Genomic DNA, 19,061 nt, shown 5'->3' with positions numbered 1-19,061 from the left:
TCTTGCACAGCACTGTATGTGAGTTGTAGTTATGTAGGGAAGTGTGATTTTGCATGCCTTTGTATACAGCTGTTCAGCTTTTTCTTCTGAAAGTTAATAGAAGGTTTGCCTCATAACACACATTCGTAGACTAGGTCTATCAATATTCAGCTTGTGGGCTCCAGACCACTCATTGCCCAACCACGCAAACTCCTGGAAACAAATTGTTGCAAATCTAGAAATCACCTTGAGCAGCATTATCAGAACGGACCTTATCTGGTAAGATGCCCAAAGACATACCTCCCAACTTTTAAAGATCAGAAAGAGGGACAAAAGGTGGGCGGGCCATGACAAATTTAGCTCTACCTACTTCTAAATTGACCACCCATTCCTATCCATTTCTCATTGGGTATGCCCTGCACCCCACATCTCTCCCTTCACAGTACACCCAAGGACCCCACATCTCCCCCCCACACACAGAGTACACACCGCACCCCACATCTCTCCCCCCACCGTACACCCATGCACCCCACATTTCACATCCACCCACAGTCAACCTTGCACCTCACATCCCTCAAAGTACACCCTGCATCCCACATCTCTCCCCCAAACACAGTCAATCTTACACCCCACATCCCCCCACAGTACATCCTGCACCCTACAGTACACCCTGAACCCCACATCTACCCCTACACAGTACACACTGCACCCCACATCTCCCCCCAAGGTAAATCCATGCACCTCACATCTCTCACCTGACCCACAGACAACTTTGCACCCCACATCCCTCCAACAGTACACCCTGCACCCCACAGTACACCATGAACCCCACATCTCCCCCTCACACAGTCCACCCTGCATCTCACATCTTCCCGCCCCCCCCCCCAGTACCTTAGACTACACATCTCCCCATCTCTTCCTAGACTGCACAGGATACAAAGACACGCCTACCTAGTTACGTGACCGTCTGATGTCACACAGCTCCTTCTGAATACAGGAATCAAACTTTCCCCCAATCATCCCCCGCTCTTATCCCAGTTACAACCTTTTCGTTTTTATAAGAGCGGGTGGTGATTGAGGGAAAGTTTGTTAATAAGCAAAACACTTCAGGGGCAGAGCGGGAGACGCGGTAAGCCAGGCAGGACAGCAGTCTAAAATTGGGACTGTCCCGCGGAATGCGGGACGATTGGGAGCTATGCCAAAGACCTAGGGACCACCAGCGTCTAAACATGAAACTAATAAAAACAAATAAATTGAAAGTATGGCAAGTGTTTATGGTGTCCCCAGGGTAGGCCCCACAAAATCAGTTGAATCACAGTGTGTGGCAGGATGCTAGGAGTCAGCAGCCAATCTAATATAGATGACTCATCTTTAGCACAGGTCCTCAGTAGTATACAGCTGGTATACAACCAGACTATCCCAGGCAATCTATAATGAGGGGGATTTCTGTTTAATATTTCCGGTAATATTGCTCAGTGAATCATTATCTTCCCAGTCTAGGCTGACATGTTTGACCTGTTCTACAGTGTATATAAGAATATGGAGCTTATACCTAAGATATACAAAACACGGCTGGATTTCAGTTTTCTTGTGAGAATTGTGAGACCTTGTCCCATAGACCCTTTCAGGAATATTTCCATTCATGTCTTTTGTAGCTGACATTTTAAATAAGTCTGGGCATTGATCTGCTTCTATGTTACAAAATCAATAACACATTGCCATAATGCAGTGAATGGACTTAGGCCTTCACGGTTATTGACTATACCGTCCATATTGTCATTACACTAAAAATTATGTTTTTTTACATCCCGATGTCTCTTTCACCCATCCTACTATTAGCGGCTCAATAAAGTAACTAAAATGGGGGAAAGTTGATTTAAGGGAGCCATCCTTGCAGTGTTTTGCTGCCCAAGTTCATTCCTAGCTATGTTAGCTCTTGCGATACTTCTCCATTATATCTCTTTTTTTTTTTTACTAAGTATTATTGTAAATTGTTGTCTCCTACTTCAACAACCTATTGTACCAAAGAACTAGTAGAAGTAGTAGTTGAGATGCAGTAGAGGACTCATTGGACTTGCATCTATAACCCGGAATGCATCACAAGGATACAAATATATATCAATATGCAGATCCCTACAATTCATAGGTGGTATATCTGTGCCTATACTAAGGCCATACTACAATATGATGTAAAACCCATTCTGTGCCCACTTTTATGATGTAGTACCTCTACACATACGGACAATACTTTACAACCAACCATATCTATTCTGCCAACTTTACAAAGTGGGAAGCGTCCTCAGGGAGATCTTACTATAATTTCATATAGTGCCTACAATTAGAAGCCATATATGCAAAGCGTTGTAGGCACATAACCTGCCCATATGACACAGGCCTAAAGAACTTTAACTGTTTATGTTGTTCAGTATGATGTTATTAAAGGCTGTATTGGCAGCGCGCACCTTTCCTGAACACGCCATCCATGAAGGGGTTAAAGAAATGCTGTACGCTATTTTAATCGTGCCGCCTGATACGTGAGTGGGTGGTGCATCAAGTGCACGTGCTGACCGTGAGATTGTAATTATAGCTCTGATAATAACTAGCTTTTTTTAGTCAGAAAAGAGATACTTTCTATTGTTCCAGAGGTGACAACATACATTGCCAGATAACACGAGGGGGCTGACCTCCTTGTATGGGCTCACGTTTCATTTATCAAGTCATCAGTATTAGGTAAAATACATCTGAATCTTAAATGGGATTTTTTTTAATTTATGACCCATTTTTATAATTGCCAATAAATATCTGATTTTGGGGGAAAGGGGTGGACAGCCATCCTCTGGATGGGTCAGTGGGTCCAACACCTGACTATTCACAGCTTGGAGTTAGAAGCGGTCAGCTCTGTGTCCTATATGGTGGGTCGGCGTTGTCACTTCAGCTCAGCTCCCATTGAGACTTTAAAGGGGTCGGCCACTTTCAGACCAATAATGAGAGACAAATGTTATGGTTTGTATAATAAAAAGTTGTCCAATTTTCCAATATACTTTCTGTATCAGTTCCTGTGGGACCTTAACCTTATGGCATGTTCATACAGCAGAAATGGAGGAGAATTTTGAGGTGGACTCTCGACCTGCCAAATTCAGTCGTGTGAACGGGCCCATAAGGGTCCATTCAAACAGAGTTTTTTGGCAAGGATTTTGGTGCTAAATCCGTGTCAGAATCCACATGGAAAAAAGCCTCCCCATAGAGTTCTATGGGTTCTGCTAGTTTTTCTTTCCGCTAGCGGATTTTTTCTGTTAGCGGAAAAAAAAGCTTCCTTCAGGCGGATTCTGCCTGCAAAAATCAACACAGCCAATGGGAGGTGGAAGATCCACGTGGAATTGGCAAAAACCATGTGGAAAAACTGCTAGCGGTTTTTCAAGGTGCATACACTGCTGGAGAAAAAAACATTTCCTAATTATTCCTGAAGCAGATTTTTTCCTCGCCAAAAAAAATTCAGTGTGAATGGACCCTAAGGCCCCGTTCACATGGGGCACGGGACCGCGTATTTTGGTCCTGATTCTGATGCGTGAAGCCGCATCACAATTGGACCAAAATGCGCCTGCCACGACTGTCGCGGCTTCTGACAGTCGCGGCTTCCCCCTCCGGAGTAGGCTCAAATGAATGGGCCTAGTCCTGAGGATGCTGCCGCAAAGCGGACGCCGAGGCTGACTCAGCTGCGGAATCCGCCTGAAGAAAGGGCAGGTGAATGGTGATTGTCGGAATGTGCCCTGAGTCAGCAGACCCCCGAAACTGGGAAACAGAGACCGACGAGTGCTGGCCAGAAAAACAGCACCCAACCAATGTCTCACATACACCAGGAGTCTCAACAGGCATCCAGGAGTATTGTGTCGCTCAATACCATCCGTAAGGAAGCATCTGCTGGGGTCTACCAACTATTGGAGATTAACTATTCTACCACAGGTGTCCAAATACTTATTGGTAGACAGTGTATCTGCTATGTACACGCACACTCAGCTCTGCTACATGTATATTACATAGAACTTTTTCTATATACTTTGTGCACACTCGGCTCTACTACATGTGCAGTACATAGGGCTTTTTCTATATACTCTGCACACAGACACTCGGCACTGCTACATGCATAGTACATAGGGCTTTTTCTATATACTCTGTACACACTCGGCACTGCCACATGTATATTACATAGAGCTTTTTCTATATACTCTGTGTACACAAGGCTCTGCTACATGTATAGTATATGGGGGGCTTTCTATATGCACTATACACACTCGGCTCTGTACATGTGCAGTACATAGGGCTTTTTCTATACACTCTGTACACACTCAGCTCTACTACATGTATATTACATAGAGCTTTTTCTATACATTGTACACACTCGGCTCTGCTACATGTATAGTACATAGAGCTTTTTCTATATACTCTGTACACTCTCGGCTCTGCTACATGTGTAGTACATAGGGCTTTTTCTATATACTCTGCACACTCTCGGCTCTGCTACATGTGTAGTACATAGGGCTTTTTCTATACACTCTGCACACACTCGGCTCTGCTACATGTGTAGTACATAGAGCTTTTCTATATACTCTGTACACACTCGGCTCTGCTATATGTGTAGTACACAGGGCTTTTCTATATACTCTGTACACACTCGGCTCTGCTACATGTATATTACATAGGGCTTTTTCTATATACTCTGTACACACTCGGCTCTGCTACATGTGCAGTACATAGGGCTTTTCTATATACTCTGTACACACTCGGCTCTGCTATATGTGTAGTACACAGGGCTTTTCTATATACTCTGTACACACTCGGCTCTGCTACATGTATATTACATAGGGCTTTTTCTATATACTCTGTACACACTCGGCTCTGCTACATGTGCAGTACATAGAGCTTTTTCTATACACTCTGTACACACTCGGCTCTGCTACATGTGTAGTACATAGAGCTTTTTCTATACACTCTGTACACACTCGGCTCTGCTACATGTGTAGTACATAGAGCTTTTTCTATACACTCTGTACACACTCGGCTCTGCTACATGTGCAGTACATAGAGCTTTTTCTATACACTCTGTACACACTCGGCTCTGCTACATGTGTAGTACATAGAGCTTTTTCTATACACACTCGGCTCTGCTACATGTGCAGTACATAGAGCTTTTTCTTTATACTCTGTACACACTCGGCTCTGCTACATGTGCAGTACATAGAGCTTTTTCTATATACTCTGTACACTCTCAGCTCTGCTACATGTGCAGTACATAGGGCTTTTTCTATATACTCTGTACACACTCGGCTCTGCTACATGTGCATTACATAGGGCTTTTTCTATATACTCTGTACACTCTCGGCTCTGCTACATGTGCAGTACATAGGGCTTTTTCTATATACACTCTGTACACACTCGGCTCTGCTACATGTGTAGTACATAGGGCTTTTTCTATACACTCTGTACACACTCGGCTCTGCTACATGTGCAGTACATAGAGCTTTTTCTTTATACTCTGTACACACTTGGCTCTGCTACATGTGCAGTACATACAGCTTTTTCTATACATTCTGTACACACTCGGCTCTGCTACATGTGTAGTACATAGGCCTTTTTCTATATACTCTGTACACACTCGGCTCTGCTACATGTGTAGTACATAGGGCTTTTTCTATACACTCTGTACACACTCGGCTCTGCTACATGTGTAGTACATAGGGCTTTTTCTATACACTCTGTACACACTCGGCTCTGCTACATGTGCAGTACATAGAGCTTTTTCTTTATACTCTGTACACACTCGGCTCTGCTACATGTGCAGTACATAGAGCTTTTTCTATACACTCTGTACACACTCGGCTCTGCTACATGTGTAGTACATAGAGCTTTTTCTATACACTCTGTACACACTCGGCTCTGCTACATGTGTAGTACATAGGCCTTTTTCTATATACTCTGTACACACTCGGCTCTGCTACATGTGTAGTACATAGGGCTTTTTCTATACACTCTGTACACACTCGGCTCTGCTACATGTGCAGTACATAGGGCTTTTTCTATATACTCTGTACACACTCGGCTCTGCTACATGTGCATTACATAGGGCTTTTTCTATATACTCTGTACACTCTCGGCTCTGCTACATGTGCAGTACATAGGGCTTTTTCTATATACTCTGTACACACTCGGCTCTGCTACATGTGCATTACATAGGGCTTTTTCTATATACTCTGTACACTCTCGGCTCTGCTACATGTGCAGTACATAGGGCTTTTTCTATATACACTCTGTACACACTCGGCTCTGCTACATGTATAGTACATAGGGGTTTTTCTATATACTCTGTACATACTCGGCACTGCTACATGTGCAGTACATAGGGCTTTTTCTATACACTCTGTACACACTCAGCTCTGCTACATGTATATTACATAGGGCTTTTTCTATATACTCTGTACACACTCGGCTCTGCTACATGTGTAGTACATAGGGCTTTTTCTATACACTCTGTACACACTCGGCTCTGCTACATGTGTAGTACATAGGGCTTTTTCTACATACTCTGTACACAGTCAGCTCTGCTACATGTATATTACATAGGGCTTTTTCTGTGCACACCCTGCAGTGTACTGCACTTTCTATCTGTACACACTCGGCTCTGCTACATGTGTAGTACATAAGCTTTTTCTGTGCACACCCTGCAGTGTACTGCACTTTCTATCTGTACACAGCCCAGCCTCCTCTGCTTATATGGTCGTAGCTCACGTAAACAAGCATTACAACACTCCTCCGGCCGTAAAGCCGCCCATGTAGTCAGGTGACCAATCATATGATCATGACGTCATGGCAGGTCCTTCAGCTTCCTAGGCTCTGGCATCTACGATCGAGCCCCAGCGATCCGCTTTGGCCAGCTGTAGTGTAATCAGCCGATCCCGGCGATCGCAGCCGCCTCAGTGTGGGATCCTCCGGAGATCTGATGCCAGCCGGGTACTGGGCTTGTGTCCTGCCAGGCTCCTCGCCCTGATGTGCTGCCTCATGTAATGCAGGAAGAAGCTGCAGCCCCCAGCCATTACTGAGGAGCAGAGGTGCCAGGCACGGGGTGAGTGCAGGGGGCTCCTACTGTCAGTGCTGTGGAGTGTTGTGTGCTCTGGTCCTGGTGTTGTCACGTGACGTGAATGTGCTATTTGTTGTCAGATCCTCAGACCTGTCACCTGTGTATGTAGCCAGGTGACATATGATGGGCGACCATCAAAACACACCCCCAAGGTGTGCAGAAGGACATCAGCATAGACACAGCTGTCAGTGCTGCTGGCGGGGGCTAGGGGAGAGCTGTCACTAAGGCTGCATTCACACGGTCAGTGTTTGATCAGTGAAAAACTAGGAGTGGGCTAAAAACACAGAAGAGGTACAAATCTTACTATTACTCCTGATCTCTGTGTAGTCTCCACTCTGAATCACTGATCAAAGCAGCCCAAGAAGGAGACAGATCTGGCAGCGTGTGACAAATGGCTGTAACCTCTAGCCCTGGCCGGCCATACACACCCTACATACAGATCTATGGTGGCCTCGATCTCAGGGTTTCAATAATTGTGCCATGAAACGTTATCCAGGTTTCTATTACATTACAGTTTCCAGTTCTTTACTGTGGTCAGGATGTGTTTGACAAATTCTGACCCAAAAAGATCTAATACTTCACAGCTGAAGGTTTGCTACAGTTGTGTCTGGTCCAGGCATCTGCAGGTTCCTGTTTCCTTACACTGACACATTGTGGATAAGGTTTAGAATTATAGAGAGGTTTGTGTTACTCGTGTGTATTGTACTGAGGGTCGTCTACACTGGATAGGACTGTAACGCCCTGCCAGATGTGTACCAGGACTAGGTCTGTACATGTGTTCAGCTTGCGGTTGTAAACCAGAAAATCCCACAAGCTGCAGACCAGAGCAGACCTCGTCCTGTTATATATCTGACAGGTTGTTACCGTTTTATCCAGTGTAGACAATCCTCTGTGAGCAAATCACAAATCTCTCCCAAAAAATGTCTACAATGTAAACACTGAACAATGTGTGAAAGTGAAATACAATCTCTGGAAAGTTCAGAAAGTCGCAGAGCTGTGTGGACAGAGTGAGTCAGCGAGGAGTAGAACAGGAATGTGTGGCACAAGAAAGCGCCACAATATCACACATTTATGCCAGAGAACTGGTATGGGTATATTAACAAATTCCTTCCACTCCATCACACTTAGGGCGGGTTCACACCTGCATTTGTCATCCAGTTTGTGTAATCAGGCCAGTTTCCATCTTCCTCTCAAAACTGGACAGGAGACGGAAACCTGGTGGTCAGTATTCAAACTCATTCACTTGAATGGTTTTAGAAAAGGTGACTGCCCGTGTGCGTTTTCTGCCTGTACACGGGGAAACCGTTTTTTTAACTGGACACAAAGTCCTTCATGTCCAGATGTGATCCTGCCCTTACCAGTCTTCCTTGTGCAGGTACAGCTCCTCCTCTTCTTTGACTCTGCCGGAATGTGCGCACTAGTCCCGGCCTAGCACTGTAGCCATTACTTCATCTCTACTGCGCAGGAATGGGAGGCTCCTCCAGCCTGCACAGGTAGAGTCCAAGAAGAGGACTGAGGATTGTCTGGGGGAAGGGGCTAAGTTATTTAGTTGGGAAGGGCTATAAGTGGGTGGGATAGTTAGGGAGACAGGGAAGGGGTGAGATGGAGGTGGAGAGAGTGAGAGGAAGGTAGTGCGAGTTAGCCTATAACTACCATGAGGCATTGCATGAGCTAAGACAACAGGAAGCTACACCAGATAAACAAACACAGAAGAGCCAGGAGCTCACAGAGACACCCAGAAATCACTCAAAGCGCTGCTAAAGATATTTGGGTGCACTTATTAACCAAAGAATGTTTTGCCCAGAAAACCCCTTTAAGGATTGCTGACTGGTCCTTTGGTCCAGATAGGTCATTTGTGTTACATTAGTTGTTGTCTGACACTTTACACCTCCACAAGCTGTTTGAAGGGGCTGCAGCATTTGGGTAAGTATTGTTGCCTCCTCATTGTTTAGGGTAGGTTAACACTACCGTTATTTAGTATCTAGTGCTCTCATCTGTCACGGGATGAGAGTAATGCACATTAAATAACAGATACAGATGTAGTCTCTGCTTTCAAACCAGTGTAAAAACACATGATGGAATCTTTCTTTTCTTGCATTTTTTACTTTTCTATTGGAAGAAAAAGTTCTGTATGCAGTTCTGCTACATTGGTAATACAAACATGATGGAAGACCGCCTCCATCATATTGTTTACATTAGAGCTAATGGGGATGGACAAAGATGGAGGTTCCCATGTGAGTCTGTTATTCTGCTACTATTAATGGTATAATATATATGATAAAATATAATATAATTACTATCATGAATGACATCAGTAGGCATTAATAACGATAGTGTGAATGTAGCCGTACTCTATGCATTTTTCTCTGTTGAGGATTTTTAATATACAAAGGTCTATGTTTTGCTGGGCTTTTGTAAAGGGATTCTACCATTAAAAACCTTTTTTTTGTGGATAAGATGTCGGAATAGCCTTTAGAAAGGCTATTCGTCTCTTACCTTTAGACGTGGTCTCTGCTGCGCCGTTTCTTAGAAATACCGGTTTTTACCGTTATGCAAATGAGTTCTCTTGCATCGATGGGGGCGGTCTCCAGCGCTCAAACAGCGATTGGGGCGTCCCCACCACTGCCAGAGAAGTGTCTCCAAGCACCGCCTCCTTCTTCGTCCGCCGCGTCATCTTCAATGTCTTCTTCCAGCACAGGTCGTAACTTCTAGCAGAGCAGACCGCACAGGCCACAGAAAAATGTCCGCTAACAATACTGTGCAAGCGGCCATTTTCCCGTGACCTGTGCGCCTGCGCAGTCTGCTCTGCCCGAAGCCTAGAAGTTACGAGCCTGTGCCAGAAGAAGACATTGAAGTTGACGCTGCGGGCGAAGAAGGAGGCGGCGCTTGGAGACACTTCTCTGGCAGCGGTGGGGATGCCCCCATCACTTTTTGAGTGTTGGGGACCGCCCCCATTGCTGCGAGAGAACTCATTTGCATACTGGTAAAAACTGGTATTTCTAAGGAACGGCGCAGCGGAGACCACATCTAAAGGTAAGAGACGAATAGCCTTTCTAAAGGCTATTCCGACGTCTTATCCACAAAAAAAAAGGGTTTTAATGGTAGAATCCCTTTAAGCTGCATTCTAAATTCAATATTATAGCACATGAGATTGGTGGATCCAGCCGTTCAGCATGGCCCCAGTTTGGGGTTGTTCTGTGGGTCGCAGACTTAAACATCCCTATTCGTCTAGACTGTTGACTGGTAAGTATGTAAGAGTCCGTACAGTGGCTCAGTGGAAAGTAAAAAGAAAAATGTATCAGCTCACCGTATAAAAACTTTATCATATGTAGTCCTCCGGGGAGCACGGCTTGCAGGTGGACACAACACTGCTGGTAATGGTTTCCAAAATATCCAAGATAAAACTTGCCAGCTACTGCCGAAAGGACTTTAATAGAAGACGGATATCCGTAGCTTAAAATTTAACTTTTATTTTCGTCCATAGATTAAAAAAGTTACATGGTAACTTGGAGTCTGGCCTGCTGTATACAAGGCGACGCGTTTCGGAACTATACGTTCCTTCGTCTCGGCTTAGTTCCGAAACGCGTCGCCTTGTATACAGCAGGCCAGACTCCAAGTTACCATGTAACTTTTTTAATCTATGGACGAAAATAAAAGTTAAATTTTAAGCTACGGATATCCGTCTTCTATTAAAGTCCTTTCGGCAGTAGCTGGCAAGTTTTATCTTGGATATTTTGGAAATCAGTGGAAAGTACTGTTGCCTTGCAGTGCTGGGGTCCTGTATGTTTGTATGTTCTCCCCGTGTTTGTGTGGGTTTCCTCCAGGAACTCCGGTTTCCTCCCATACACCAAAGACATACTGATAGGGAATTTAGATTATGAGCCCTACTTGGGGCAGTGATTGACAATATCTGTCACCCAGGAATCAAACATTATTGTAACATGAGTGACAGTTATACTGTAGATGTGTGTGACTGAGCACTTGTGAGATCTGATCTCGGCGTCTGATGACATCTTGCACTTCCTTGCAAATGAAAGTTGATTTTTTTCAGCAGTAAGTTTATACTTTGACTCATATGTATGTGTCACTTACCGGCCATACAACAGCATATAAGTGGTTTAGAAGTGACTTTGGGGGTGGTAGACCGCCTTTAATACTGGATTGAAATGGATTTGTCAGTGTAGCGATATATAGGACAGGTCCATACTATTAGTAGCTATATTGTTATAAAATATGTTGTGCCGTTTGCTGCTAGAGTATATGTCACTGTAGTGATGGTCAGGGGAGGCAGGGTGAGCGCAGGACAATCCTTAAGAATAGTGGATTCTTACTGTGCTGTGCAAATATATATATATTTTTTTTTAGTCCTATTTTAGCTACTAGAGATCTGGACCTGTAGCTATAGTTAATAGGCTGCCTTTACACAGGGTACCCTATTACTCTTTAAAGGAGTTTTACTGTTCTAGGATTGAAGCTGCCCTTGTACTGTTTCTTTACTGTTTAATGAATTGTCCAATGATGGGACTATAAAAGGATTATATTATCTTATCTTATCTTATCTTAGTAAATAGATTTACTTTTTTTTTCATCAATAGAGATACATTAGCTCCATATTTTTACTTAGTTAATAAAAAGAAAGAGATCCGACTCCATCAAATCCAATCGATAATTCTGCAACATTGATCCAGAGGAAGTCAACACCCCCTATGGGGGCGGCAATTGCCCCATAATAAGGGAAAAATTCCTTCCAAACTCTTAATTTCAATCGGAATAAATTCCTAGATCAACCTCTCATGTAGTTCCTATAATTTGTAGTTTAGATTAAATATAACCCTCTTTGTCATTGGTTTTTAGATCTAGCCCCTTTCCAATGCTGATATAGATCTGCCATTACTACCTCTTAGGGTAGGTAGGGCTTTCCATGGTTTGACTGCTCTGACTGTAAAAAAAAAAACAAGACCCTGTCCTATACATAGATGCCGAAACCTCTGCCCCACCCTTAAAGAATGTCCTCTGTGCAGTTCTTGGACAGAATAAATCCTGTGTCTAGTTTCTTATACTGTGTGTGTGATAATCTACGTGTGTTAATATATATATATATATATATATATATATATATATATATATATATATATATTAATATATATATATATACCGGTGTGTGTGTATATATATATATATATATATATATATATATATATATATATATATATATATATGATTTTCTAGGCTCTTATTACTAAGTGTGATGGAAGATCTGGCTTATAACCTAGTAGTCTACCTCTGTAGTAGTCTACCTCCTTTATCCTTTTTAGAATTTAGAGCCCAGAACAGAATTCTATATTTTCTATGTCTTCATTTTGCTGACTTGTGGATTAATTTTCTAGTTTTCTGTTGAATAATTCCATGCCATTATTCTGTATATTTCTCCTTGACTGCTTTTCTGTAGTTAGATGTTTATTAATAACCTTTCTCTTTTAATTGTAGCTGGGAAAATGATAAGTCATTGAGCCTGAGGAGGGAAGGCAGCTGCAGCCCCACATGTATTCAGCACACAAAATGGTATAAGTAGGAATAAAGATTTTTTTTGTAGAGTATTGTAACAATTTGTCCATTCAGATCATGTGTTTGGACTACATTATCAGTGTCCATATGAATAAAAAGAACTACGGTATACATATATAAATAAAACCATAAATAACGCTACTAGAACTTCCTATTAAGTAAGCAGCTTCATCTAGTCTTGCAGTCATCAGGCCACATCACATCCGCACTATCAGCCATCAGCCTGAGACCCTGGGAGACCACCGGTAGCGTATGATTTAGTGCAATGACTGGATGACTAGATGAAGCTGCCCCCCCCCCTGTAACTAGTAAGGTAAATTTGCATTGGCCTATTTAAGATTTTAAAAGCTTATGACGTGACTTTTGAACTTCAGAAATATTAGTGAGGGGCGCCATTGGAAAGATTAGAACTTCATGCTGGGACTAGTTCCCATTAGTAATACGTCAGCATTTTGCTCCAATACTCAGATCTCAAACTATCCTGATCTAAGTTGAGGTCGCCTCTGCATGTCTGGATATGGTGGCGGTATACAGATGCATTGAGAATTTGTATATACGTGTCCGGAGCTGGTGGCCATTCAGCGTCATTCTAATGGAACTTTTCTACGCTTGGGGGAACTTCTGTTGAATACAGCTGCACAGTTGGTTGCATTTGCTAAATTTCTAGTTTTTGCTGCCTGTATAACCCTGTGGTCTTTATTTCCTGTTAGTTACTGTCGGCCCACGCTGCTGGTTGTAATGTAATGTAATAACTAGTCTCGTACCGTAATGGTATGGGAATAGCTAAACATTGCAAGCACAGTTCTCTCTAAGGATTTGTCCCACAGTAACAGCTTTTCACTGTCCCCTTGTCCTTTGTGGGTCTGCTGGGTGTCCCGTCTCATGGACAATCTCTTAAATGGCGCAGTGCTATACCCCCCTGTTGCTGCATACAGGAATTTAGGAAAGTAGAGTGGTAGCTCCCGTTAAAGCTATAATGATGACAATATTGTATATTATCCAGCTTTCCCAGACGCTCCTAATTCTTCTAAAGTGCTATACCCTTTTAAAGTTGTTGTTTTATGTAGTTCTAGAGTAAAATTTTGGTTTACTGTATTCCTTCTTATCCAAATAAGGTGCAGACAGACTGGAAGTATCAAATGTCAATGACTAACGCATGTAGACTTGCTGAAAAACAATTCCAGACATGTATTATCAGCTTCTAATTCTCCTACTGTGTTACTTTTCCTTTTAGACTGGCCACTCATTCATCTTCTTGAATCATGGATTTGGCAGCCTTACAGTATTGGATATTTAAGATCATCTAAGCCAAGGACCTTCTTAACTCCTTCATTGAATCTTGCCTTGTCACAATGAGTTCCAATCTCTGGGGTCAGGAGAAAAGCAGCTCCTCCTATTGGGAAGAACGGATTTTTTACCTACTGATCCAGGAGTGCAGTTTGCTAGACAAACAGACCCAAAAACAGATCAAGGTTCCCCGAGGGAGCATTGGACAGTTTGTCCAGGAGCGGTCTGCGCACAGCAGGAGCATCCCATCCAAGAGCAAAAAAGTCCAGATTGCCCTGAAAATCTTGGATCAGACCCATACGCTCGTCTTTGTGGATGACAAAGATGTTATTGAGATTACAGAAAAACTGGCTGAATTGCTCCTGGCTATTACAAACTGTGAGGAGCGCTATAGTCTATACAAAAACAGAGTCCGACTTTCTAGAGCCTTGCAGATTGAGACTGGATCTGCAGTAAGGGTGTTCCTGAGGCCAGGAGATGGGCACTACCCTGGCGTTGTACGGTATAGGGGACCATTACTGCCAGAAAGATCTCTCACTGGAATCTTCTTTGGGGTGGAATTATTGGTAAGTTCTGGGTTTTTGTCATTTAAAGACATTGCTTCTTTTTCACCAAATATACAATAAAGCAATGTATGCTCAACGTCCCCTTATTTCCTAACGACAATAAGTAAATGAAATCTTCCCAACCATTCAGTATGCTGTTATTCCTTCTGAAATGTATGAATAAATAGATAGACCTGTTGGCATTACTGTAGTCAATGGGTCATGTCCCTATACACTGACACTATTAGTTACTGCTAACTGTGTCAGACACGGTCAGGGCAGTTTTTATTAAAGAGGACCTTTCATCAGATCGGGCACATGCAGTTTTATATACTGCTGGAAAGCTGACAGTGCGCTGAATTCAGCGCACTATTGGCTTTCCCGATCTGTGCCCCGGGTAAAGTGCTATCGGTCCTGGTACCGTAGCGCTTTACCGTCAGAAGGGCGTTTCTGACAGTTAGCGAGGGATGCCCTTCTGCCCAGCAGCACCTATTGCGCTGTACTGTGTGAGCGGGGAGGAACGCCCCCTCCCCTCCTGATAATACTCGTGTATGGACGATCACTGTGAGCAGAGGGAGGGGGGAGTTCCTCCCTGCTCACACTGTGCAGCGCGATAGGCGCTGCTGGGCAGAAGGGCGACCCTGGCTAACTGTCAGAAACGCGCTTCTGACTGTAAAGCGCTACGGTACCGGGACCGATAGCGCTTTACCCGGGGCACAGATCGGAAAGCCGACAGTGTGCTGAATTCAGCGCACTGTCGGCTTTCCAGCAGTATATAGAACTGCCTGTGCCCAATCTAATGAAAGGTCCTCTTTAAGAAAGGAGTGGTAACGCCCAGATGTCAGTTCATTAGTTTTTTTTCCAGGAGGAAGAACACAGGTCCTCAAAGTGATGTAATAAAAGATGTTCCAGAATTATTATTTAATAGGGAGTACAAGGATTTACAAGGATTGATGTGTCAGGAGAAGTGACAGCTCCTCTTTAAGGTAACGCTAAAAAGAAAAAATGCAAAAACAAAAATTCTCTAAGCACATCCTCCTTGTCTATCTGCTTCTGAATATGTTCCCGGAGCTCGGCCCTGTCCCTCCTTCCTGCTCAGTGTCCTCTGTCTGTCTGGGCAGTAGCCTATGTTCTGTGCCCTGTCTGTAGGATTCTTTTTTTTCGTGAGTTATTGATTTGTTTCACATTTGCTTCCAAAAGTAATAAAAGCTGATCAACAAATTCCGCTTTTTTTTTTTCTTTTGCTGTTCCACATGTAGTAAAATCAGCATTAACTTTATTATACAGGCTGATACAAATGTGGAGTTAGTAGTGGAGCACAATAATACTTTTTATGGGGTTAAAATTCCAAAACTTCCCATCTTTATATTTTTTGTCAGTGTAGATCAGGGGTGCTCACACTTTTTCAGCCTGCGAGCTACTTATAAAATGACCAAGTCAAAATGATCTACTACCCACTGCTGTGTGGGCGGGGCCTGGGCCGCAGTATTGTCAGCCCCGCCTAGTTTCCATGTCAGACTGGAGAGCGGGGAGCGCGTCATCCCCCGGAGCTGCTGCTGCTTCTGTCCCATGTGTCGCGGCGGCGGAGTGGAGGGAAGATGTCTGCGTGCTTAGCTGGTTCTGGAATGAACGCTTCTGGCTGCCACAAAACATCACCTGGGTGGACCCGTGGAACAGTCTAATAGTGAGGATGTCTGATACGCTGGCATCTATTTTTTTTTTTTTATGTCACGCGATTGACCCATACTTCCTTTGCGATCGATCGGTAGATATCGATCGACGTATTGAGCACCCCTGGTGTTGATGTATGAAGGTGTGTTTTGGGTTTTGTTGTAGTTTTTATTGATACTATTTGAGGGAGCATATACTGTATGGATTAATTTTTAAGGGGGGAGGAGGTATAAACTTTTTTAATGCAGTTCTAAGAAGTTATGGGTTGTTACAATTGCATTGGCATTCATATGTATCTTTGACACTTTATTGATGATACATTTTTTTGTCCTTCTTCGGGGCTTGAAGCAGTCTTTGATGACTTGTCTAATGCTATAGAATGCATAGTCTTTATAGACCATAGATTTCTTAGCGGGGCTGCGATGAGATAGCTGTCCTGTTCTGCTCCGTGATATTGGAACGGGGTGAAACCTTCCATAGGAAAGAATGAAGCGCAGAAGGCACTCAGATGATGCTCAGATGTCATCTGAGTGTGATTTGAGCGCCTTCCATTAAAAAAAAAAAAAAAAAAAAAATCACCTTCCCCCACCCATCCGTTGTGTGTATGAGGTTTTATAGCCAGTGATAATAGGTGGTAACCAGTGCTAGCCCTAGGGGTTGCATGTGGGGTGCCTAAGGCCAGAAGAGGAATTACATTCAATGCTGGGTATTGACTGCAGCAAACTGCTGTGATCAGAGCTTGTTTAGATCTTGAGGCTACATGCACAGGACCGAGTGTACATGCAAAGGGAGGGGACAGATTACATAGTGGAATGCATTCTGATAACACTCATGATGTAGCGGGTCATCAGGGTGGGTTCTGTTCCCCATTGACTTCAATGTGGGGTTCTGTTTTGCTCCAATCCAATGCCACGGAGGAGGATAGGACCTGCTCCATCGAAACAGAGCAACAGATTCCCTATTGGAAGATCTTTGGCCTGCACGCTCGGTCATGTGTATGAGATCTGCTAGTTGCAGCAGGAGCCTGGATATGTATTATGATCTCATAGTTATACTGGAAAGGGCTCATCTATATTTTTGTAATGATCCAGGAGTTAGCATATACATTTTGGGTCGATAGGGGGTTAAAGAAGTTATACAGGATTAGAAAAACATGGCTGCTTTCTTCTGAGAAATGATTTTTAAAAAAGCATATTTCCTATTTGTTGAGCATACGCTAGGGTTACTGTGCAAGTTTGTGCAGCACTATGGAGGATGCAGGTGCTATATCAATAATAAGAACTAGTATGTAACTTTCTAATGCTTTCCTTTTGTCTCCTAACAGGAAGATGGCCGTGGTCAGGGATTTACAGAAGGATCGTACCAGGGAAAGCAGTTATTCCGATGTGATGATGAGTGTGGGGTGTTTGTGGCACTTGACAAACTAGAACTGTGTGATGAAGATGATGATGAACTAGAAAGTGACTATGCATCTCCAGTAGACCCCAACCAAACAGAAATCCCTCCTCTGGAGATCAACTCGCGAGTATCTCTCAAAATCGGAGAAGGTATGGAATTCGGAACAGTTATTTTCTGCGATGTGCTACCTGGAAAAGAAAGCCTTGGGTATTTTGTGGGAGTAGATATGGTAAGTGTCCTAATAGTACATTGTCCTATAATATACTAACAGCTAGATCACCTGATGGCAACACTGAAAAGGTTTAGTATTTTGATCTTCACTATACACACCTTGCAGAATGCCATGAAATTTCCATGGATTTAGTCTGCGGTGTCAATAAAGGTTTGTTCTAGCAATTCACTTGCATTGTCCTGTAGTTTGTTGAGAATCTGAACATGACCTAAAACTATTCAATGTTTGACTTAGGGCTCGTTCACATCTGCGGCCCTGCACTCCGTACTTAGGTTTCCGTTTCCTGCCTAAAACACAGGCAGGATAAGGAAACCTGCAGGAGTCTCTCTCACCCATTCATTTGAATGGGTGAGAGAGATGTCCGGCCGTGCGCGGCGGTGAGCGTTTTAGGCTCTCCGCCGCGAAACCGGGTTTTATAATCCGGACACAGTCGGACATGCAGTACTCTGTGTCCGGATAAAAAAATCCGGTTTCGCGGCGGAGAGCCTAAAACGCTCACCGCCGCACACGGCCACACCCGGTCTATGGTTTCCGTCTTCTGGCATGCAGAAGACGGAAACCATAGAACGGAGACCCCAAACGCAGGTGTGAACCCAGCGTTAGTATGAAATACTTTGTCAGTCTGTGGAGAATTGTTATACTGCTCAAAAACACTAATGTCCATTTACACATTCAGTCCAAAATATTATCTACCTGAGATCCTAAATGCCTTGCTTTTTGGATTAAAAGTGTTGCCTGAAGGCATTAGTTACCCTCAGCTATTGATGGATGCGGGCACCATCTCTGTGTATTCAGCACTCTAATAGATTTGTATGGAGGAAGCTACACATGTGTGCCCACCTTTGACCAGGCAGGATAGAGAATCTTGTAGACGCCCCACTTTTTCACTTTTAGGTGCTTGTCACAGACTAGGTATACACCTAAAAATTGCCTAAGGGGCAACATGGTGGCTCAGTAGTTAGCACTGCAGCTTTGCAGCGCTGGAGTCCTGGGTTTGAATCCCGCCAGGAACAACATCTGCAAGGAGTTTGTTTGCTCTTTCCGTGTTTGTGTGGATTTCCTCCAATTCTACAAAGACATACTGATAGTGAAAAAAAAGTACATTGTGATACCTGCAGTATATGGGGATCACAATCTACATTAAAAAAATAAATGGGCTAAATATATAATGTCACACGTGACAAGATCACCGGTACTGATATGCTTAAAATCCACAAACTATTGACATGCCACTAAATCTCTAGCATGAAAAACT

The 19,061-nt window shown here is 43.5% G+C and overlaps 1 protein-coding gene across 3 annotated transcripts in view; it reads left to right on the top strand.

Annotated features, from left to right (window-relative positions):
- Positions 1-6,844: 6,844 nt before the first annotated feature.
- CYLD (CYLD lysine 63 deubiquitinase) overlaps positions 6,845-19,061 on the top strand; it is a 48,616-nt gene continuing 36,399 nt past the window's right edge. For 2 of the 3 annotated variants that reach the window (XM_075281864.1, XM_075281862.1), the window contains exons 1-4: positions 6,845-7,093; positions 12,596-12,670; positions 13,908-14,526; positions 17,501-17,803. In XM_075281864.1, the coding sequence (XP_075137965.1) occupies positions 14,026-14,526; positions 17,501-17,803 (804 nt within the window). In that variant the 5' untranslated portion in view covers positions 6,845-7,093; positions 12,596-12,670; positions 13,908-14,025. The remainder of the gene's footprint in view (positions 7,094-12,595; positions 12,671-13,907; positions 14,527-17,500; positions 17,804-19,061) is intronic. The other variant, XM_075281863.1, reaches the window with a different exon arrangement.

This window comes from Leptodactylus fuscus, chromosome 7 (genome assembly GCF_031893055.1).
Source record: "Leptodactylus fuscus isolate aLepFus1 chromosome 7, aLepFus1.hap2, whole genome shotgun sequence".
In the NCBI taxonomy this organism is placed as follows: domain Eukaryota; kingdom Metazoa; phylum Chordata; class Amphibia; order Anura; family Leptodactylidae; genus Leptodactylus; species Leptodactylus fuscus.
The sequence above is the reverse complement of the archived record's forward strand: the minus strand, read 5'-3'. Positions and strand labels throughout refer to the sequence as shown.